The sequence below is a fragment of the Centroberyx affinis genome, unplaced genomic scaffold (assembly GCF_046629955.1).
Source record: "Centroberyx affinis isolate AG114_WGS23_722 - 3 ecotype Tasmania unplaced genomic scaffold, CSIRO-AGI_Caff_v1 ptg002065l_1, whole genome shotgun sequence".
NCBI classification, from domain to species: Eukaryota; Metazoa; Chordata; class Actinopteri; order Beryciformes; family Berycidae; genus Centroberyx; species Centroberyx affinis.
Window position 1 is genome coordinate 223,267 of NW_027280395.1, and position 23,691 is coordinate 246,957.

General features: G+C 39.3%; 3 protein-coding genes across 3 annotated transcripts in view; all 3 read left to right on the top strand.

Annotated features, from left to right (window-relative positions):
- Window positions 1-4,448, top strand: part of col15a1b (collagen, type XV, alpha 1b) — a 77,746-nt gene extending 73,298 nt beyond the window's left edge. The window contains exons 42-44 of the mRNA XM_071531326.1: window positions 514-711; window positions 1,353-1,468; window positions 2,051-4,448. Of these exons, the coding sequence (XP_071387427.1) occupies window positions 514-711; window positions 1,353-1,468; window positions 2,051-2,252 (516 nt within the window). The 3' untranslated portion in view covers window positions 2,253-4,448. The remainder of the gene's footprint in view (window positions 1-513; window positions 712-1,352; window positions 1,469-2,050) is intronic.
- Window positions 4,449-6,588: 2,140 nt separating this feature from the next.
- Window positions 6,589-8,125, top strand: LOC139654238 (apolipoprotein D-like). Its single transcript, XM_071531319.1, has 4 exons — window positions 6,589-6,708; window positions 6,787-6,911; window positions 7,016-7,098; window positions 7,893-8,125. Exons 1-4 carry the CDS (start codon window positions 6,589-6,591, stop codon window positions 8,123-8,125), a joined length of 561 nt encoding a protein of 186 aa, XP_071387420.1.
- Window positions 8,126-9,604: 1,479 nt separating this feature from the next.
- Window positions 9,605-15,213, top strand: LOC139654239 (apolipoprotein D-like). Its single transcript, XM_071531320.1, has 5 exons — window positions 9,605-9,619; window positions 10,182-10,286; window positions 11,511-11,632; window positions 11,916-12,004; window positions 14,981-15,213. The coding sequence occupies exons 1-5, from the start codon at window positions 9,605-9,607 to the stop codon at window positions 15,211-15,213; spliced, it is 564 nt and encodes a 187-aa protein (XP_071387421.1).
- Window positions 15,214-23,691: the final 8,478 nt, after the last annotated feature.

Below are 23,691 nucleotides of genomic sequence, written 5' to 3' on the forward strand. Positions count from 1 at the left end.
CTGAAGTTGAATGTTGTACCGTAATACAGTATGTTTGGAGTGGAATTCTGTATAACTTGACCTTCATATAATGGATCTCTCCAACCTAAAAATAAAAATACAATGATGATACTAGCATTTGCTCATGAAAGATAGCTATTGGAAATGCATTTTTGTTTCTGTATGGTTTCCATGTCATGTTGTACATGATTTTGCATGCAAAATATCTACCAAAATATAGCAAATTTCTTGTTTTTGGCCTCATTTGGCATCCCTCTTCATGTGCAGTTCCTATGTAATGTGTTTCATATGGGATTACTGCAGTACATACTGAAGCATTTTCACATTTAAAGATTGTTTTATCATACAATTTCAAAAATACATGGGTGTCAATGAGAGAATAAACCTTTTCAGTTATAACTTCATTCTGATGTATTTTCCATTGAAAATTGCTGTAAATAGTTTAAAAACGGCAAGAATCACTTATTTTATTCAAAGTTACCCTATCAAAATACTAGCTCTCTCTCCTTGCAGCTGAACCTGGTGGCCTTGAACCAGCCGCACTCAGGAGACATGATGGGGCTGGACACCGCTGACCGCATGTGTTACGAACAGGCCAAGGCCATGGGCCTGGCACCAAACTACCGCGCCTTCATCTCCTCCCACAGACAGGACCTGGTCCATGTGGTCTACCCAGGTTTCCGTGAAACACTGCCAGTCACCAACCTCAGGGTGAGTCTGCTGCTCTGGTGGAGGACAGGGTGTGAAATTAACACTCGTCACCAGCTGAATTCTGGTAAATTTTGGGTCTGACTGGTTTGTGGTCTCTACCAGCCAGCTTGGTATGTAACTAGTGATTAAATGGTAAATCAAACAGTGGGTAAACTATGAATATGAAACTATGAGATCCAGTCGGTGATCATCATAAGGCATCACAACAAATTGCATAAACAAAGATCAATTATACTTTTTTCCTTCCATCAGTTTGATGCTACTTACTATGATGTATGTTAGAATTAACAGTTCCAGGCGAATGAATTGTTAATTAAATTGTCTTGCTTAAATTGACACAATCATTTATGTGTTGAATGAGTTTCAAGTTCATTGGGCGCTTGAAACATGTTCAAAAATACATGGGCATCAATTAATAACATAAAGCCTTTTTCTTCCTTTTTGAAAAGCCCTGGCAGTACTGTGTTAAACAAGCATGACGTTAATCCTAGGATCCAGTTCAATGAAAACATCAGGAATTTTGGTCATGTGAGGACCCTCCACAGACAGACCCATGACCCGTAGTTTTAAGAGCTCATCCTGTAGTCTGTCTCTAGTTTTAGTGTCCAAACTCACCAAACCTGTCATGTGTCTCCTGTCAGGGAGACGTGATGTTCAGGAACTGGCGGTCGGTCTTCAGCGGAGACGGGGCGCCAATCAACTCCAGGATACCCATCTACTCTTTTGACGGCCGAGACGTTTTGGCAGACCCCTTCTGGTCAGTATCTATCTATCTATCTATCTATCTAGCTCTCTAGCTATCTAACCTGGAGATCCTGGGAAGGATGGACAGCCTGTAAGATTTATCTGCTTGTTTGACTTATTTATTCAAAACCTGGAAGCTACTGACTGTTTTTTTTATTTATTGCTGCCATTTCAGGAGGCATTGATGACATTAGAAACCGTATCTATCTATCTATCTATCTATCTATCTATCTATCTATCTATCTATCTATCTATCTATCATAAATTCCAGGATAATGTAATACATTGCTGGATAGTGAAATAAATAAATGGATAATGCAGTAAATTCATGGATAATGTAATAACGTCACATGACTCATAAGGGATGTAAAATATGTATTATTTATTTATTATTATTCATTTATTTATTATACATTCAGAGGGATATTTTGTCATATTTTGACGAGTTCTTACAATATCCGTCAGTCCATCCATCCATCCATCCAGCCATCCATCCAATCATTACAATATTAACACTCAAACAGTTAATGTGCATGTATAAATAAACATGCTTTTCTCTGACTCGGCCTGTTGATGTGTGTGTCGCCCCCTGCAGGCCTCAGAAGAGCATCTGGCACGGCTCCAGCAGCAGGGGTCTCAGAGTGTCGGACAGGCACTGTGAGACGTGGCGAGCGGACCACATGTCCGTCACGGGCCTGTCGTCCAGCCTGACCTCCGGCCTGCTGCTGGGCCAACAGACGCGCAGCTGTTCCAACCAGTACATCGTCCTTTGCATCGAGACCCACAAAACCCCATAAATTCCCACAAATAAACCCCGTCCCAGCCGCCACGTAAATGTAATACACTCGAGAAAAGGTGTTTTTTGAGTGTCTTTTGAGACCGAAACTCCACACTCTTAAAGAAGATGTATCATTTTCAACACATCCCTGCATCTTTTTTTTTATTTTAAAGGTGCTATGTGTTGTGTTTCTCAAAATCAAGACCACATTTCCCATAAACCCCTGCCGCTTCCTGTCGCAAAGAGCTACCTGCCCCTCCCTCCCCCTCCCTGCCGTCGCTCTGTGTGCGTTTGTTTTGAAGAGTGAGAAGATGGATAAGAGCCGCTAACAAACTTTGATAACAGTAAGCTAACGTGAAGTTGAAGCTATGCAGTTAGAGTACAGTTCCTGCTTTGTGCCATAAAGCAATATCCGTTTGTGCCGTAAAGCAGAAGATTTCCCATGAAATGCGACTCCATGGCACATAATATTAAATGCAGTGTAGAAGCTGGTACAGGCTGCCAATCTTCTCGGTGATGGTCTTGTTTGTTTACAGCAGTTACATTATTGTCTCAGTATTAATGTGGTAATGGCTTATTGATGTTAAACTGCTACACATAGCACCTTTAGGCTTTACTTTATCCAGGGATAAAGTGGACTGAACACTATGCTCTTTCCCAGCAACGCTCTGCTTCTCATTCACACCGTTACACAGATTCACACCTGGAAGCTGCACAGTACAAGGCAAGGCAAGGCAAGTTTATTTATATAGCACATTTCAGCAACAAGGCAATTCAAAGTGCTTTACATAAAACATTAAAAGCATCAAGACAAAATGAAAAGGATAAAATTCAAATAAAAGACCAAGAAAAATAAAGTTAATTAAAGAGCTAATAAAAACAAACAAAAAATAGGCTAAAATAGAATAAGACAGGTGTAAAATACAAGAATAAAGGTTACAGTGCAGTGTGAGAGATGAATAGTTATTTGATGTCATAAAAGGCAGCGGCAAACAGAAAAGTCTTCAGCCTTGATTCAAAAGAACTGAGAGTTGCAGCAGTTTCCTGGGAGTTTGTTCCAGATATGTGGAGCATAAAAACACAGTGTTCAGCTGTTGGCCACTGAGCAGCTTCACTGGAGCGGCTGGGGGTTCAGTGCCTTGCTCAAGGGCACACTGACAGTAGTTGCAGAGGGAAGGGAGAGCGTTACTCCTTCATTTTCCCAGACCTTCTGATCACAGATTCGCCTCTCCAACCTCTTAAGATATTGCCGCCCCACCATCTAACTTGCAACACACACTTATGCTACTTCTCAACAAAACATATGCTAATCAAACACATTATGACACACCATATGTTGTTATTAACATATGTTGTGTATCTGTATGTGGGTTTTGTCCTCAACTAGACATCCGGGTGTGTTGAAAATACCGCATCCTTTTTACGAGTGTATTTTGTCCTCCTTGTTCAATTGACGGACTGAAGCAGAGACTGAGGACACAGGAGTTACAAGTCTCTTCAACTGTCTTCAGACTTGGCAGTTTTCACAGCTGATAGATTTCCAAAGACTGTTGTGATGTAGGTGTAAAGGGCTACTTTCATTATTTTGTTTACAGGTTGTCATGGAAGTTGTTTGAAGATTTTTTTTTTACAAATTTCAGGAGAAATTGACTGGCCAAAACTTACCACAACTTACATTGTCCCTAGTCCAGCAGTGGAAAGACCAGACAGCCAGTATTGCCACCAAAGTAATTTTGATGCACTGTATTTCATTTTTTATAGTTTTTTTTTGTTCAACATTTTTCATCCATAAACATTATGTTTTTGTTTTAGCTATTCATACATCTGGTGATCTCACTCCTTAGCAGTACTTTCTCTCAGTAGGCTATTTAATTTAAATTCAATGATTTATTTATACCGTGACCGCACATAACGTGAAATCAGATGATTAAATTTAAGAATGTAATTTATCGTTTGTTATTTGTCAAAGTGATTGTTTTTTCTCACTTTTTTGCCTTTTTTCTCAATTTTTTTTGTACAGCGTTCTTAATGGTTTTTTAATATGTTTCAGAAATCCCTGAACGTTGACAGCAGTCAAAACTAAATTCCACCAAGTGTATAGAAATGCCTTTCAAACAAGCAAAAAAAAAAAATATGTTGATACAACCAAAATGCAAAAAAAAGAAAAAAACATTTCCAAAGGCAAAAGTGAGAGCATATGTTTTTGTATAAATATTGGTGCTTTGTTGAATAAAGTTTTCTCTTTTCATAACCTGCTTGTTATGTTTCATTGTCAATACAGTGCATAAACTGTGACTGATACACCATCTGACTCTATTAAGTAACACTGTAAAAACTGTAAATTGACAGATAATAGAACTTTATTTTTAGTAACAGTGGAATGAAAACATTACAAAAGCTTATTTTACATCCATCAGACCCTCTGAGAACTGATGTTCAGTTTCCATAATTAGTATACTGAGGTGAAAGTTAAGGTTTTGAAAATTAAACTGAAATGTTTTTGAGTGAACATTGAAATGAGTCGAGTACCCAGATCATCCACTATTGACGCCCTGTCAGTTACAGGGTGTCTATACAGTACAAACATATAATATTATAAACAGGTAGTTTTCAAATAATCTGATTTGTCAGTGCTGATAATTCCCATAGAGCTCAGCTGTGCCTCTAACTCTTGTGGTAACCAGGAATCTTATTAACAATCTTTCTTGTTTTCTCCTGCTTTTGATGAAAACGTATATATTGGTAGCTGTTCTATAAAAACCATAATACCCTTGAAGGTGTTCTTTTCTGTTAATATGGGTACTTTCTTATAGCTGCACAGCCATAATACACAACAACACCCTCTTGGGTATTACTGCTATAACAGCGCCCACTCCCAATATTAAGGGTATCAATCATCAGTCCCAGTTCTGTGGTCTTGCATCAAACTGATATGAAGTCTCTCCAGGTGCTGTGAGTCTCGTTCTGCAGGTGTGTGTGTGAAGTTAACTGTGTGACCATACACTTGAATCACCTCATCTATTATGTCGGTAACACAGAGCCTCTGAGTCAGCGAAGGTGTGGCCAGAACAACCTTCATCATCCCTTGCCTCTGGGAGGAGAGAACTGCTGTGATTTTAGAGCAAGACTTTCTGGGAAAAGCGACACGCCTTGTTGAACTCTCTTGGCATTCAAAACCACACAGGTAAGAGCAACTTTTTCTATTGATACTAAATGGTAACACAGCAACAACAAAACAATTACATCCCCTCTCTACTTTGCACTTCTTTATCATAGGCCTATATCATTTCATGAACAGGAGTTATCTTTTCAGGGTGCCATGATTTCTTACTATTTATTTTTTGCTTGTAATGCTGGTGATTTAGGAATCTGAGTTTACTCATTCTAAATTGCTCTGGATTAGAGCTGAGCAATTAATCGAAAAAAGAAAAAGGAATCGCAATATGAACTGGCTGCAATTAATTGCTTAAGAGAGAGGGGGCATCTAAAATTTTAACAAAATCACATTTCTTCAAACAATTTTAAAGTTCTAAAAAAAATATGACAAGAAAAACTTGTGATGATATGAATCACGGTTTAAATCGCTCTTGCAGTATTCTGATTTTTTGTCAATATCTTTCGGCCCACTCTGGATAAGAGTGTCAGTAAATGCCTAAAAAGTAAAGCAATGTAAGTTTCATTTTAGGTAAAATGTTTGGCAAGAGGACCATAAATTATCCAAAATAATGACAGTATTTAGAAATACATCTCTTTTCGCAGTCTCAAAAGTATTGAGCTGCAACATGTGGCGATGGCAGCGGTGCTAAAAGATGCTGCTTTGTAATATGGCTTCCCTTTTGTTGCTACAGAACATTTGTGTCTCTCTATTGTTTCTTTGATAATCACTGGTAATGGGATCACTGGGTCAGGTTTGGTTTTTACACTGAGGCAGTCTCCTGAGGACTGAACCATCTTTTTTACACAGAGACAATCTCCTGCATGACAACTGAACCAAGTTGCCAGATCATGTGCATTTCTCACTTATTATGTGTGTGTGAGTAGACCCCGTGTGAATGGGCGTTGGACAAAGACAGGTGTGATGTATGTAAAGATAAAGAAAAGAACTGAAAGGTCAGTGTGGGTATCAGATGGCAAGACTGTTGTCTGCTTACAATAACTGTTCTAGAGTTTGGCCTACCCATTGTCTCTTATGCTTTGCACAATAGTCACGCATAAAAGTGGAGTCATGCCATTTACATGTTTACATTTACTCTGCAATATATTCAAGGAGCTATTTCTCAATGCAGACGTTGCTATTCCGTCTTTTGGATTTGGAATTGACACAGAATATGTTTTCTCCTTTCTGCTGTGAAGGAATGATGTCTCTCCCTGTCTGCCTCCTCCTCCTCCTACTCCTCCCTCTGGTCTCGGCTCAGATTTTCCAGTGGGGCCCCTGTCCCAGCCCCAGTGTCCAGTCCAACTTCACCCTTGAGCAGGTAACATACATGTATATACAAAACAGCTGCATGAATTCAAGTGTGGAAACTACTCACACTCACAGTTTCTTCCCACAGTACCTGGGTCGGTGGTACGAGATTGAGAAGCTCCATCCGTTCATGTATGAAAGCGGGAAATGCATAGAGGCTAACTTTGTGGCGAAGAGCGATGGCAGCGTCCGAGTTCGTTTCACCGAGACTGTGTGAGTTGTCTCTTATACCCTCAGAGTGTCCCGCTGGATCTAGTGTATTATTATTAAATCATATCACATGTTCAAGATACACCCATCCTCTCTTTCTCAAACAGGAACAACAAGGTGGAGACGATGGAAGGAGTGGTAGATCAGGACATCGAAGAACCGGCCAAGCTGGGGATTTCCTACCACTATTGTGAGCCTTAATTCTGTCTGTACATACAGCATTTCATGTTCCATAGGAAAATGTGAAATGAGAGTGTTTGATACTGCACATGTCTTGCCAAAATAGCTGTTGGTTTCTTCAGGTGTGTAGGTTCAGATGAATCATATAACAGCATCAGACGACGGGAACCTGCACACTGATTTGCTAGAAAGAAAAGCCTCAAAATAGGAAATCAGATAAATTAAAAATGGTAAATGCACATGAACAACTGTATTAATTAATGTTGTTATACATGTTTGTTAATGCCAATGTATTACCTAAATTGAAACCCTACCCTAAGTTAAATCACAACAAGCATTACCTACAACGTGAGTAGTGTGTTATTCTTGTAATTTGGTAGACACGCTGCAAAATAGTGCTCAAAAAGAAACTTTGTCCTAGCAGATCAGTGTGCAGGTTTCTGTTGTCTGATGCTGTTCCATAAGAAAACATACACATTATGGGATCTGAGATTGTCACAGCTGAAAGGTAATGGTGGAGGTTTGTTCCAAAATGACATATTTTCCATTAAAAAAGTGACACCTACAGATTATTTTTTTGAGTCCATGGTTGATAAAACACTTTTACAAAATGTAGCCTCTATACCTTAGAAATACTGAAGAATGAACTTCAACTAATGATTTTTTTTTTTGCCCTGAAATTAACATTGAGCATTTTGAGAATAACCTCTTTCATTCTGCTTTTTCCTCAGTCTAATGACACCACTCTAGAGCATACATACACAAGTCTCTTTCACATTATCTCCTCTTCTTTCTCAACCTTAGTGCTCCCCAAAAAGAACTGGTGGGTGCTGGCCACTGACTATTCCACTGTGGCTGCGGTGTATTACTGCCAGGACTTTCTTCAGCTTTTCCACGTGGACTTCGCCTGGATCACCGGCCGCACGCGATCCCTGCCCCCCGATGTGTTACAGGAGGCCAAGAAGGCGTTTCTGACTAACAAAATCGACATCAGCTACATGATAGCTGCTGACCAAACTGGCTGCGAGGATGAGTAGGGTGAAGGTCCTTGAAATTCCTTGTAACCTGTAACCTTGTACCTCTGATCTGAATAGATATAATTAGTGAGTAGACAGCTCAACCTGCAGGCTGCTATCTCAGCCACAGTCTGAACAAATGTTTATAACAGGATTAAGCCACAGTTGAAGTCAAAATGAAAAACTGAATCTCTGCCTCTGCAACCAAGAAACTACAGTAGTCTGTATTATATATTATATAATGTATTATATTATATACCCATCTAACATCAGTGATGCTGTGAGTGAAATCAGTTATTTTCATACTCTTCTGTCTTCATGCAGTCAGTGGTTTCTCACACTCTGTAAAAGGATTTGTCAGATTTATGACATGACCAACAATGTAGAATTCCTGTATGGTGTTATTATTATTTACCAGTGTAGTTTATAGCATATCAGTTTATTTTCAATGAAATTCTCTGATGCTCTCATCTTTTGATTAAAAGCAGATAATACAGTATATGTGCATCCTTTTCTGTTTAATGTAGTGATGTTAGGAGCAGCAGGAAAACAGAGATGCTGATTAACAGTGAATGTAATCTTTACAGTGTCAAATGATTTCCTGTGTGTGTGTGTGTGTGTGTGAGGATGATCAATTTGCAAGGGATTATTGGGGCAAAAATGCATTGAACCTGCTGATGTTGGATGATCAAAACTGGGTTTATTCTGCCCTCTCCTGGGTAGTTTACTGAACCATCAGTCTAGTTCAAAACAGATGGCAGCGCTTTCATTCTAGATAATAAAAATCATAATCATAATTATAATAGTAGTAGTAGTGGTGGTGGTAGTAGTAGTAGTACTAGGCTACTACCAGTAGTAGTAGGAGAGTAGTAGAAGTAATAGTAGCAGCCTTAGCAGTAGTAGCAGTAGTAATATTAGCTTTACTAATATTAGCCGTTGTATTAGCATTAGAAGTAGAGTTATTAGCAGTAGTAGTATTAGTAGCATTATCCTTGAGTCACTTGAATAACAACCAACACTACCATAATCCACATGAAATCAATGTCATTATTGTGCTAAATGGGATGCTAAGATAGCTTGTTATTGTACTAAACAGTAGGCTAATACTCAGATTGCTTAATTAAACAGAGTTTAAACAAAGCTGGTCATGTTTAGCCTATGTTAGTGTGGATAACTACAACATACTATGAGTGTTAAAGGTTTTGAAAGAGTAAACAGAATCCAAATACAGCTCTTCAAACATACTGTATGTTGCTCCTTCCAAAGGTCTGGCACTGATAGTGAACACACACACACACACACACACACACACACACTGCTCAGCTTGCACACGAGCCTCTGGTAAGTTGTTGCATTTGATTGGATCCTTGTTCACTTACTTTACTGTTGTCTATAATCATGTAATGTGGTCCTTACTTAACTTTTACAGAGACATCTGTGTGTCGTCATTCTTCTTTACATGGGAACATTTCTGTGTGTGAGTTTGTCTACCACTGTAAAATGACAGCATTCCAGGTACTGTGAGTATGTTTTCACCATTATAATGTCTACTGTGTGTGTATGTGTGTGTGTGTGTGTGTGTGTGTGTGTGTGTGTGTGTGTAGGTATGAGGAGGTTAACTTTTTGTATGGCATATAACTTGTTGGCGTATTCTGAAGAATAATTGTAATTGTAATTTTGCTTTACTATTTCGTATTTGTTGTGTGATTTTATTTCAGTACTTTTATTGATATAGCATATGTGACACCTTGATTGATACAGGGCCAAGAGGAATGTGTCATAGCTATTGTTTTATATATCAAAACAGTGATTCACAAGAACCCAATGTTGAAGAATTACCTTAGATTATTCATAAAATGTATCAATGCATTAATACTAGGTGGTTCACTCCTATACTGCACTCTTATTTTGGCTTTGACTGAATTGTAATTAGTTTTGGATGTACTGATCATTTTAATAGTCTCAGTTTTTTCACACACACTTAAATTATTTTCATTTCAGCTTTCTAAAATGTAGTTACATTACCCTTGTTTAATCTTAGTTTTACTATCGTTGATATCATAACTTTGGTGTGCAGATCCTGTCTGTGCTGCTCCTGGCTGCTGCAGCAGCTGATGCTCAGTCTTTCCACCTCGGCTCCTGCCCCACTCCATCTGTTGAGAAGTACTTCAACATTACTGAGGTAAACAGCTGGAGGAAAGAGATTTATGTCCATTCATCAGTGAGTCTGTGACTTTTGGCATGTGCTGATTGATATTGATTATTCTGTACATTTCCATGTAGATAGAGAAATAACAGGAGCCATAGACAGACACTGTGTCAACCTGTGGAATGGCCACAGCTCCCACACTAATAAACCAGAAATCGAGTACGTTTTGAACCCTGTTCACTGAACAAGCTAATGGATTAAAGGCTTTTAATCTTGTTTGTTCATCTAGAGTATCTTGGATTTGCTTTCTTTTCTGAGGCTATATATCTACTATCTACTATCTACTATCTCTATATATATATCGTATCTGATGTTCTTTGCTCAATATTTAAAAAACACAGGACTACATCCTCCGTTTTGCAGGAAAAGGCTGTTGTTCCTAAAAAATAGTTCAATACTTTATTGCCATGTCAACACAGTTGATAGGAATTTGCCTCAGTGCAGCTCTTAAGAACAGACAAAAAACACACACATAAGTAAATAAAATATATAAAATAAGAACAGCAAAAACAGTTATCACATGTATACATTCAAACATACATAATATGATAAAGTCCTAAGTGCTTTGTGCTGCTACATTCATTTTAAAGTGCTTGTTGTCTTGTGTTGCTACCTACCTACTTTTAAAGCTCATTAAAAGCTTTAAAGCTTTTAATGAGCCTGTAAATATTGACATGCATATACATATTACATACATATTAGGAAAGAGACCTTTCAACAAAAGCAGAAAGAAAATATATACAGTATACTACCTTATTTTTTTTTTTACATATGCTCCAAATATAAAGTGCATTATGTAGAAGTGCTATACAAACGTTTCGATCACATCGTTCGTTCACTGAGGTCATTGTTTTGCAAGTAAAAGGCTCAAGAAAGCTAATTTCAATATTGAGTTTTACTTTAATGAAAGTAATGATTTTGTAATAGTAGATGTCACATTTTCAGATGTTTTTTTTTTTTTATTTTGGAATGAAACTCATCACTTACTTCTGTAATTCCCTCACCTGAAGCCTAGATATGACTCCTTCAGCATTTACATTTTATGGTTTTTGGCTGATACTCTCATCTGTTATAATGAGAGTGTCAGTTTGACGGGACGCACATTGGCTTTTGCAGGGAGCCTGTGACCTTTCGGAGGTCACTTGCCACCTAGTGGTTGATTTATGACCCCGCCTCCGGCTGTTCTTCCCTCTCCAGTACATGGGAACCTGGTACGAAATAGAGAAGCTCCCTGCTGTGTTTGAAATGGGGAAATGTGTCCAGGCCACATACAGTCTTCTCAGTGACGGGACTGTCAGCGTACGCAATGCAGAGCTGCTGTAAGCATTTCTCTCTCTCTCTCTCTCTCCCTGTCTTGTTCACTCTTTCCCAAAACAATACCTAAAAATATTCCACATTTCCAAGTTTTAGTATGGGTGAAATCTTGGTTTGCAGTAGCATGCTCAATATCTCTATTTCTGTTTCTTAAAATACTTTTCATACATCTTAAGTTTCTACTAGTCTAGCCTTTATTTATCTAGCCTATATACAGGAGCCCTCCTTTTCTCTCTCTCTCTCTCTCTCTCTCTCTCTCTCTCTCTCTCTCCCTCTCTCTCTCTCCAGGTCTAATGGGAAGGTAAACTCTATTGAGGGTGTGGCCAGAGTTAAAGATCCATCCCAACCTGCTATTCTGGCTGTCAGTTTCTTCAAAGGTAATATACTGTGGATATAAAAGTCCATGCATGTTCATTTGAATGAATGAATAATGAAGTGTGAAACAAATAAAATGGCCATTCATTATTACAGTACAATAGTTTTACTGTTTCTTATCCTAATCAATATATTTAGATTAAAATAAAACAGATTTATATATTTGTATCTGCCAAGAGAATCACTTTTTATTTTTTTGCTTTTGCCTCTCAGGGTTTCTGTAGCCCAGTTTAATTATACCTGCAATCTACTGCTTTTCTTACCCAGATAGCAAACTAACACTGAATCAGTGTAGAATCAATGTTAATGCATCAGCACAACATTTAAAGAAAACAGCACATTCAAGTTCAGTTTTGAACCTTGAAATAATGTTACTAGTGCAACATTCAAAATGGAATGACGGCGACACAGAAATCAATGCTATTTCTATTCAAATTCAACCATTAATTGATCATCAAATTAATATTTAAACAATATAAAATTCACCCTGCTTTATGCACAGCAGAATTCTCTGGTGAATGCAGGCAGTGGGCAAGCTGAGATAAAAATAAAAAAAAAAACGGCCCTGGAAATTTGACCTATGCTCATATGTAGAACAAAGCATCTTAAATGGGGTGATACATTTTAATTCAAAATATGATAATTAGTTATCATTAGTTGTTGACAAGTAAACATCACATCTCAGCAACTTGGGGATCAAAGAAAATCTAGACTTTCCCCTTTGTATTTCCCATCTTGTTTATATTGTTCATATGCACTGAACTCATAACTCTGTTATTTCTGACATAATATCAACTTAAAACTCCCAGTGCTCCAGAAAACTTCCCCTGAATATAGGGCAGAAGTAAGAAAAATGTAGCTCAGTGAGATAAGCAGGTGGATTCATCACACACATACATCATACCAGGATGCTGGTTCAAACCTCATCTTTGTAAATGTTTATACTTTTAATCTGATGAATGTAAGGTGCAAGCAGTGTGGCTGCTGCTCAATGATGCAATGACATATCATTACTGATTCCATAAATTACACTTCCATAAATAAACTATAGAAAAATGTGTTTTTGACACTCTTAAATTGCACATCAGCAACAGTCCTGCTGACTCTTCAGTGTTTTCACATTATTGCTGTCAGTAGTGTGAACACTTAAAATACACATAAGATAATGAATGGGAGCACCTCCAAACTCAGTAATAGCTCAGCAGGATGAGCAGCTGGTTTGTCTGTAACTACCTGACAGTTGGAGTGTTGGTGATGTGGGAGAAATGCTAAACCAGTCTGCAAAGTGTTTAACATGACTGGTTATGACATATTACGCTTACACAGCGTATACAGGCTCCTAGACCGCTCCAAAGAATATACTGTCAGGAACACAGTACATACAGGCTGTTACACATACTATATGTAATTGACACAATATGTGGAAGATACTACATGTGAATCAATCAAAAATATGTAGGCATGCATGCTACGGAAAATGTTTACAGTGTACATGTTGATGCATTTATAACACATACACACATAATGCAAACACTTCACATGTCAGTAAAACTTCAGCTGGACCGGGTGAAGAGTGTGTTTTTTTGCTCCAGCTACTGCCATAGAAGAGGGACTCGAACCAGCCACCCCACATCTGAACACATATTGTAGGGTCTGTGTTGACTATGCCATCACACCACCAGGTCCCCTTTGCACTTGCACCTCTTCTCTGAGTGCTTTTCACTCTTTCCTCCCGGTGTCGGCTTTCAAAAAACAATAATTGACTCTGGCTTGAACCCACAACCTCAAAACCTTCATGTAACCAACCAACTTGATGAGCCGCTGGGTCATAACACTTTGAAGCAGTTTTTTCATTTCAATCTTTCTTTGGTGTAGACTTAACCAACAGTCTTGAACCGAGACCCCAAAAGAGTTCTGAAGCACCCAGCACTTTGAGTCACTGTATAACACTAATAATGAGGATTTTTGCCTGAGCTTGTCAATCTTCAGTTGGGATGTTGAGTTTCTAAATTCACTAGCTTTAGACAGGCTTGAACCCACAACCTCAAAATGGATATGTATCAAATACTAGCAGCTCACCTCTATAAGCCACTGGGCCACACCATATCTGAAGACAATTCTCTCAGATCTTTTCAATCTTTACTTGGGCTGCTGGCTTTCAAAGTTCCTGGCACCTAAGAGTGGAAACTAGGGCCCAACCCTTGAACCCAGAACCTCAAAACGTATAAGTAGCTGTGCAGCTCTTTGAGCCACTGGGTCACACTGCTTCAGAGAGGATTTTTTTTTTTTCTCAGAGCTTTTCAGCCTTTTGCTCGGCTTTCAAAATCTACTTGCAGATTGGGCCTAACCCTTGAACCCAGAACATCAAAATGCAAGGAAAGCTGTCTAGCACTTGAAGCCACAGGGTCACATTGCTGCTGAGCTTGTTTTCTGGGAGCTTTTCATTTTGCCCTCTAGATGCTGGCTGGTGTCAAAGGCAGGACCTCAGCAACTTTGTATATCTACTTAGCTCGGTTTCTGAACTTGTTCTGTGAAAGTCTCTGGACAGTGGCTCTCAGAAAAAGAAAATAATGTAAGGTTAGAACTGGGGATGTGAACTACAACCTCAAAGGGCTCTTGAAACAGTTTATTCCTCTGAGATACTGAGTGAAACTACAGCTTAGCTTGTCTGAGAACATTTCAAATTTTCTGTTACTGCTGGATCTCAAACCAAACATTTAGTCCAAGAGATTTAAGATCCATATCTAGAGATAACTGTAAAGATAACTGTAAACTCTAACTGTACGTTGCTGCTCAAGCATTCACACTACAACTATACTGCTTTATTTCGGCACCAAATTTTCAGACCAAATGTCTTCCTTTGCAGACAGGTGTTATGAGTAAAAATGAAAAGACTGAATTTTAAATCCTGCCAGTCCAGTGGATGATTAGTTTCCTGACCTGGCCATTACCCACAATCCCTCTCTGCCTGTACCCAGGTGTAGAAGATCCCTACTGGGTTCTGTCCACAGACTACCGGTCGTACGCTCTGGTCTACTCCTGCTCAAACTACCTGGGCCTTTTCCATATTGACTTCGCCTGGATCCTGGCTCGCACACGGGCGCTGACTGATGACATCACTAGCCAGCAACGTGACAAGCTGGCTGCTGCTGGTGTCGACATAAACCGCCTTACTGTCTCCAACCAGACTGGCTGTGATGCCATGGCCTGAGGCAGGGTTACTTTAAAAATGTAATATGGAACGAATTGCTGATTACCTGTTTTGAATTGTAATGGAAACTCCAATATTTAGTAGCCTATCATAATACTTTTAGATTACAATAGGATAGGAAATATTAAATATATATTCCAATTTACAGAGTGCAATTCAGCTATTTATTATCAGTCATCTACAACCATTTTTTTTTTTTTTTTTAAGTTGCCGTGAACTTCCTGTTATTATCCCAACTACAGAGCTATGGAGTTTCTAGTATGCAAACGTTATTATCATAGAGTAGTTCATTGATTTATTAATAGATACATTAAAAAAAAAAAACGTAGTGATTAATTAAATTAACATTTAAATGACATTTAATAAAACTGTTAATAAAGCAATTAATAAAATGTTCATTAAATTTGTCAACAATACCATTTCATAATTGTGTCTTTAAACGATGAATACATGACTGAATTTATAAAATGACTGTAAAATGTAAAATGAGGTTTAAAAAGGCATTTAAATTTCACTTTCTGTTATTCCATGTGCTAATGTGCTTTTGTATTCATTTTCCATTTCACAATTCATTTGTCTAGTACTTTACCTTTTACGCTTTCTGTCTGGGCCACACTTTATCAGACAACTTTTCTTTTTAAATTTGACAACATGGTGACAGTATGCCAAGCTAAAAAATAATAATAGTATTTGTTTTGACACATATCTTGTACAGTAGCAATGAAAGGTGTCTTGTGTGGTGTCCAATTTATTCTAAAAATGTCACAGTTTACCAGCGGACATCTTGAGACGCGACGAGTCAAACATTTCTCCACACAATACACAAACATCAATACTTTTTGTAGGTGTTTTAGGTCCAGACGACATTTTGGCTAATCTCTATAAACAGATATCTGCATATGAGACGTCGTCTGTCAACTCCAACTCCATTCTCGTGTCTCAAGTTGCTAATCGGACTGTAAACAATGACCGGCACATGGAAGAGGAAGTCTTGGCCCGGATGTCCGCTGGCTACACCGGAAACCCCAAAATATTGGCCGTCGCCCCCAGAGTCTAATCGTCATCAGATCGATAGACGATGGGTTCCGAGATTGTTCTTGATGAAACTACCTGCTTAAGCCTTCGTTTGACATTTAGTCAACTCAGAGTTGCCTGTCTGTTTTAGCTTGCATCTCAAACCAATGAATGGAAATCACGATCAAAACCAAAAATTTAATTCATGCACTGACTTAGGTAAAATCACTGATCTCCTGGTAAGTGAATGTCCACTGGCTGCAACAAGGATCCTGTCCATGTGTGTGACTTCTAGCCTACTGCCTGGTGTACAAGCCAATCATGGAACATTTGGCATCTGTCAAATTCTGCTGAAACCACCTAGGTTTAGACTAGTTGCAGTGGGTTGCTGAGTCTCGAAACATTTTGAAGCAGTTTACCTGATTGCTAGTTTGTTTACCTGGCCTCTGTCAAAAGTCCAGCTAGTATCAACTTTTTTAACAGACTGATATTTTCACGCACTGATCTCTATCAATCCATGCCATCCAGCAATGCACAGGTCTCAACGAAGTACATTCATAACTAGTAATTTTTATGTAGTACAAATGCACATGTGTACGCCACCATATTGCGGCGTAAACAGTCTATGGGCGTAAAGAGCATGTACTGTAATTAGGCACCGCAGTGCGCACTGGGCACAAACAGCCCGGATGCCTCTGACTTGAGTCCACTTGGATCCATGGAGCTAGTGGATTTTCTAATAAACCATTTTTAAACTCTTAACTACCTGTGCTATATGTGCTGCCTTGGAATGAGAGGACGTTCAAGTTTACTGTTACTTTAGTGAGCCAGCTTTGGCTTAGGATATTTTAAGAACTGCCTGGGGGATGAAACCTTTCTTAGCTTTCATGTGCGGACTGGGAGAAGAGCTTCATTTTTTTTAGCAAAACACTGGGATCAGGTTACTGGTAATTAACACATTAAAGACTACACAACTTTTTGGGAGCCAATATATGAAAATCATCTCTGTGTCTCTGGTGCATAAATCTACCTTGTGCGCTTGCTAACGCTTTAGCATACAGTATGTTAAAGGACAACTCCAGCGTGATTTGAGTTTTTGCTAATTTTTGACATTTTACATCCCTTTAATGTTGACTGTATTTACATGCATGTGCCACAATTAAAGATATTTTAAAATCAGTTTTGCCATACCGCTCGGGCTCATTCACTCCCATTCAATTCCAAACGGCATAGAAAACAACACTGGAGACTTAATTCAGTCAGTAAAGGTAGTCCATCACTGTGAACGAGAGGCTGCAAGAGCTAAGACGAGACCGACTTACCACCGTTTTCTACTTGTAAACAAATATACCGCTTCCAGGTCATTACATGTCCGATTTCTGCATTTTCCACTCCAAAATAAAACTTTTAACCACTAGAACACAACAACTATAACAACTTAAACCTGGAGTCAATCGGATTTAAGTTTTGGTCGGTCGGTCGGTCGGTCGCATGCAACACGCAATGAGTCATATTTTGGGCTCAAACATATGGGAGAGTCGTACACTTTTATTTTAACAAAATACGGTCTTCAAACATATAATGTTCTATGATTTAGTAAAATAGCCTCTTACTGTATTGTCTGAGAGGTTGGAGAACACTTTGGGAGGGACTGTGCCTCCATGCAGAACATTTCAAGATCCTTGATATTCTTAGGTTTGTGCTTGTGGACTGCCCTCTTCAATTCAGACCGCAGATTTTCACTAGGGTTCTGGAGACAAGATGGCTATTGCAAAACATCGATTTTGTGTTCTTGCAACCATTTCTGTGATGATTTTGATGTATGTTTGGGGGCGTTGTCTAGTTGAAAGGTCCTTCCACGGCCAAGTCTCAACCTCCTGGCAGAGGCAACCAGGTTTTGGACTAAAATATCCTGATACTTAGTGGAATTCATTATGCCATCGATCTTAACAAGATCTGGACGACTAGCAATAAAACAGCCCGAAAACATCAAAGATCCTCCACCATATTTCACTGTGGGCATCCGGTGCTTTTCCTTGTATGCAGTCGTCTTTTGTCGCCAAACATGCCGATGTTTCCATTTTGGTCTCATCTGACCACAACACACAATTTCAACTGTAGTTGCTTGGCAAAGTTCAGGCGCTTCAGTTTATGGGTTGCACTCAGTAAGGGCTTCTTTCCTGCAACCCTTCCAAAGAGCTTGTTGACATGGAGGAGGATTTTGACACTTGATAACCTCAGCATTCTACTCAACTGTGCAGTTGTGAAACTGTGATCCTTGGGTTCTTCTTTGCCTCCCTCACCATCTTCCTCCCTGTTCATGGGGACAATATGCACATGCGTCCTCTTCCTGGTGAATTTGCAACTGTCTCTGAGTTGAAAGCTCTTTGATTTTCCACAAAGTGATGGATGACAAATGGATTTTACATGTATGCAACCTCATATATTGACCCCAGTGAAACAGGAAATGATGAAAGCAATACAGTTTCTGAATTATGAGTTCAATTAAAAAGAAAACAATAGAATTTTATTTATTTTACATACATAAATATATAAATACATTTTGCTCATTTTCATGAAGGGTGACAATAATTCTGGAGGTGACTGTATATGGATATTCCTGTATGATAATTTCAGAATTTTATAATGCATCAATTCACAGTAAATTAAAACAAAATTGACTGACATGGACTGATTGCAATGCAACACTGAATTTATTTTTTTGCCGTGGGATTTCAGTCCCTCTCAGTTTCCTTGGCTGTTTTCCTCAGTGTTTGGACCAGCCAACGGAAGAAGCACCAGACTCTGTTCTTCTTCTTCTTGGTCTTTTTGATCTCTGAAAATAAAAGAGGACAATGCCTCAATTCATCATCATGGAAGTAGACATGAGCTACTAGAACTCCTACCTGATGTGGTGTCAGAGGATTGTTGCACCTCCTTCTCTTCAGTGCGAACCAGTCTGCTGGTCAAGCCTTCCTGGACTGCAGTAATGGCAGGAGCTTCAGTAGGGAGGGTCAGAGGAACCAGAGGAGCTTCAGAAAAGAGGGTCAGAGGAACCACAGGAGCTTCAGTATGGAGGCTCAGAGGAACCATAGGAGCTTCGGTAGGGATGCTCACAGGAACCAGAGGAGCTTCAGTTGAGATGCTCACAGGAACCACAGGAGCTTCAGTTGGGAGGCTCAGAGGAACCAGAGGAGCTTCAGTTGGGACTTGCACAGGAACCACAAGAGCTTCAGTAGGGAGGCTCAGAGGAACCAGAGGAGCTTCAGTTGGGAGGCTCACAGGAACCACAGGAGCTTCAGTTGGGAGGCTCAGAGGAACCAGAGGAGCTTCAGTTGGGACTTGCACAGGAACCACAAGAGCTTCAGTAGGGAGGCTCAGAGGAACCAGAGGATCTTCAGTAGGGAGGCTCACAGGAACCACAGGAGCTTCTGTAGCGAGGCTCAGAGGAACCACAGGAGTTTCAGTCGGGAGAGTCAGAGGAACCAGAGCAGCTGAACCAACAGCAGAGTCCATTTCTGGGCTTGGTGTTGTGTTCTCTTCCAGTTCCACCTTAAGAGGGAGAGAAGCCATTTGAATTTTAGAAAATATATTTTTTTCTTTTTTACTATACAGTATCTTCAGTATCCAGCTACTTAGTCGTACATCTGCGCAGGTCTTCTTACCTCTTTGGTGGTCAACACTTCAGACATTTCCATGTGTTTCTGTGGCTCGAACATCACACAGATTTCCCCCACTGTGACGTCAACAATCCTGGTCAGCAGCTCTGGCCCAAAGCGCTTCAGCTCCTCCAGCAGGACGGCTGGAGTGTACTTCTCTCTGACCTTGTTCTGGATAGAAAGGACCTTCTCATCCCGGATGGAGCGGGAGAAGGAGGCCTGACGGTCCGTGAAGGTCAGAGAGGCGGACAGCTTATCCTGAACGGCCTTCGTGAGTCCGATGGCCAAGTCGCTGAGCTGCAGTGGGGGTACGGACAAGAGGATCACTGGATTAATCCAGAAGCCCTGCAGGACTTTGGGGACAACCCGCATCACCACTTCCTGGGGGCTGAGGAGGCTGGAGTTGGGCTGCTGCTTCTCCATCAGGCTCCTGATGGCTTTGTCAGCCAGACGGATGATCTGAGGGTCTCTGTCAATGAGAGTCGCTCAAAATGAGTTGAAATACAGGTTTTCTGAAAAGACACAATTTCCCCACAGGAATCATTCGACTTTCATCTTATCTCATAACTGTGACTTACTGAAAACAAGGACTGTTGGCTTCATGTGAGTTGAGCACGATTCGGGCTAAAAACTCAATAACCATCATTTTCATACTGATGTTCACCTCCCACATCTGAAACAAGAAATGGGATGCACCATTCAGATTTGACATATTTACAGGATCAATCTAGTGTTGTGTGATAATTTACTCCAGACTGAGTCTTTTCATGTTCTTGGTCTTACCAGTGTGAGGAGAGGCTGGACACTTTCATCAAAACTCTCAAGATCAAACCTCCATAATCTTCAAATAGAAAGAAAACAGAAGGTACATCTTAACTGTTGCTCTATTTTCTTGTCATTAGAAACAGACTAGCTTAAAGGAATAATCCACACAAAAAATGAAAATTCAGTCACGTTTGCGCATACTCTAGCCTCGATAGGTAAACAAGAAAACAAGAGCCTTCCAAATAAAAGCGCAAGATTTTAAAATATAAATACTATTTTAAAGCATTACTTTGCATTTAATTGTCAAATTCAGTAAGTGAGCACCCATATTAATGTTTGATGTATTGATAATTTGATGTTTGATAATGAAAAATGCCATAAAATGTGCCATTGGCGCTATAAACGCTGCATGTATTACACTGTGCAGAATACATACAGAACAGAGACTAAAGTGGACATCAAACATTGAACCGATTTTCTACTGGCATGGGGGTGAGTAGATAATGACTGAATTTTCATTTTTGAGTGAACTACTCCTTTAACATGAGCAGAGTTTAAGATAGATTGAGTGGTGGACTGTCTCACTGCTCCCTGAGAGATGTCTTGCCCTGCTCCACCAGCCAGTCAGTCATGTCCTCAGCTGTCAGCTCAGATGGGACCTGCTTTTGTTGCTGACGCCTCAAAAACTGCACCATCATTTTTTTCTACAAGACAACAGAAAACATCAAATGTTCTCATATATAATCATAGGAGACACTTTACCAGAATTTGTCAGGTGTTTTATTTTGTGCGGGCCTGAAACAAAAGTGGTTCTTACTTGTACTTCATAGTACTTCCACTCCCAGCAGAGCTGTACAGTGTCTCTGTACACCGGTACATTGAGCAATGCCTTTGAAGGAAATGCGATAATGTCACTCAAAAGCCTCTTATGCTACATTTAATTACAGCTCAAAATCTTTACAATTTAACTGCAATAAACAATCCTCACATACCTTGATGGGTCTATAGATGACCCTTTGTCCTTCAATCCAGTCCATCGATGTTTTGTTATTGGATGACAAATCAACAATGCAGAAACAACGACACAATAAAACCAACTACCAACCTCACAACTACAGCAGAGATGTAAAAGCACTGAAATGAACAGAGAGTGTTCAGGGAGAAAGTTTCTGTGTTTTGGTTCAACTGTTCAGGCAGAGATGACCAGGGAAAATACATGTCAGCAAATATGATGATCAAGTTCGATCAATAAGTTGCCTTTAAATGTTTTATTTAATCACACAGGAATGTCTTTTTGCAAGGCAACACTTGGGAGTGTAGCCTACATTGCCCTAAAAAACGGCCAGGTGTGTCAGCACTTTTATATCCTTGATACGCACACTGTGTAACATTTTGGTCAACATTGCAGGATTACACAGCCTAAGTAGATGGATAAACACTCTCATATTGTCTACATGGCAGCTCCTAATGCTATGGTATTATGCTGCAAGTCTGACTTCAATTCCTGTTGACCGACACATTGCCTTGTCATCTTCTCCAAAATGTTGCTTGTTGTATCACAAGCTTTAGGTCCAAGATGCACAAGCAACATTTTGAAGCTGTGGAGAAGGGAAGTATCGCTCACAACAGGGATGGGACTGGCAAGCAGGACAAAATCAATGTAACCACACTGGCTATAGGACAATAATGAAAAAATACTTACATACTTTACATTGCTTCACAACACCTTCCACGTATCATGGCCAAGGGCGTCACTTTGTGTTGAAAAGTGGTGGGGACATAAGGGCTCAGATGAAAAAACATTTTTTAAACGGTCTTCTGCGATTTTAGGGAATGTAATGGGGGGATCGGTATGAGGTCAGAGTAGATAATTATGGTGTAGAAAAAAATTGCATAAGGGTGCATCAAAAGGGCATAGCCTAGGCTACTACAGAGTCGACAATATGAAAATACTCAGCATAAAACGCACAACAACGTCGACCGCACAAGTACAGTCATCCATATGCATGACATCCACAGCTGCAACACCATGTCAAGTATTTGTTAAAGTTACTGATCGGCGCATGCACGTTTTTGGGTCATTTTAGAATCAGTAGGCTAGGGGGGATTTTTTTTGTTTTAGCTTCTGTTACTTTTTTTGGACAATGCGCATTTGTTTCTTCTATATTTACATTGCATTATATGTTTTCTTATTGTGCAAATAAACCTTTCTCAAAGCGTTCTCATTCGTTAGTTAACATTTCTTAGTGCAAGCTATTTTTCAGAACATTTTTAACAAATTATGCTTTTAAAAAGTGATGAGGACAAAATTGGCCATTTCAAAAAGTGGTGGGGACATGTCCCCAGCGTCCCCACTGTAAATAACACCTATGAGTTTGGCTGATTTTGAAGGCCTGCCATGATTTTTCTATAACTGCTTGGGCATAAATGTTAGTGTGTTGTTAAAGTGCAGGTCTGTAGGAGTGTTTTGACATACAGTATATCTTGTGCAGTAGCAATGAAGGTGACTTGTGCAATGTTTAATCTATGTAGCCTGTGTAAAAGTAGCATTTCTCCATTTAAATGTAGAAGGGAACTTTCATCAAAATAATTACAACAGTTTTTAGCCATAGACACAATATTGTACATATTGTATAGTTTCATTTTGTTGCTTAATTGTTATGATTATGAGTATGATGAAAGGTATTATTATTATTATTGTTATTATTATTATCGTGAAAAATGACGTTTTTGTAGTCAATATTTGGCTGCTGTAGATTGGTAGAAATGAGGCTTTTATTCTGAAGGGTGGGGACCGGAAGTGGAATTTCTTCAAATGTAGAGAGGGGAACTTTCATAAATTATTAGAACAGTTATTACCATAGACAAGTATTGTACAGATTGTATAGTTGCATTGCATTTATTTATTATTATTATGGTTATGATTATGATTATTACTGCAAAATGAAGTTTTTGTAGTCAATATTTGACTGCTGTAGAAATTAGGCTTTTATTCTGAAGGGTCGGGACCGGAAGTTTTATTCTTGTTGAAGCTTGTTGT

Coding starts and splice junctions, on each gene's coding strand:
- LOC139654239 (XM_071531320.1), top strand. Junction 10,287..11,510: donor AGTACTTCAACATTACTGAG/GTAAACAGCTGG, acceptor TTCCCTCTCCAG/TACATGGGAACCTGGTACGA. Junction 11,633..11,915: donor GTACGCAATGCAGAGCTGCT/GTAAGCATTTCT, acceptor CTCTCTCTCCAG/GTCTAATGGGAAGGTAAACT.
- LOC139654238 (XM_071531319.1), top strand. CDS start 6,589: ATGATGTCTCTCCCTGTCTGCCTCCTCCTCCTCCTACTCCTCCCTCTG. Junction 6,709..6,786: donor CCAACTTCACCCTTGAGCAG/GTAACATACATG, acceptor TTCTTCCCACAG/TACCTGGGTCGGTGGTACGA. Junction 7,099..7,892: donor GGGGATTTCCTACCACTATT/GTGAGCCTTAAT, acceptor TCTCAACCTTAG/TGCTCCCCAAAAAGAACTGG.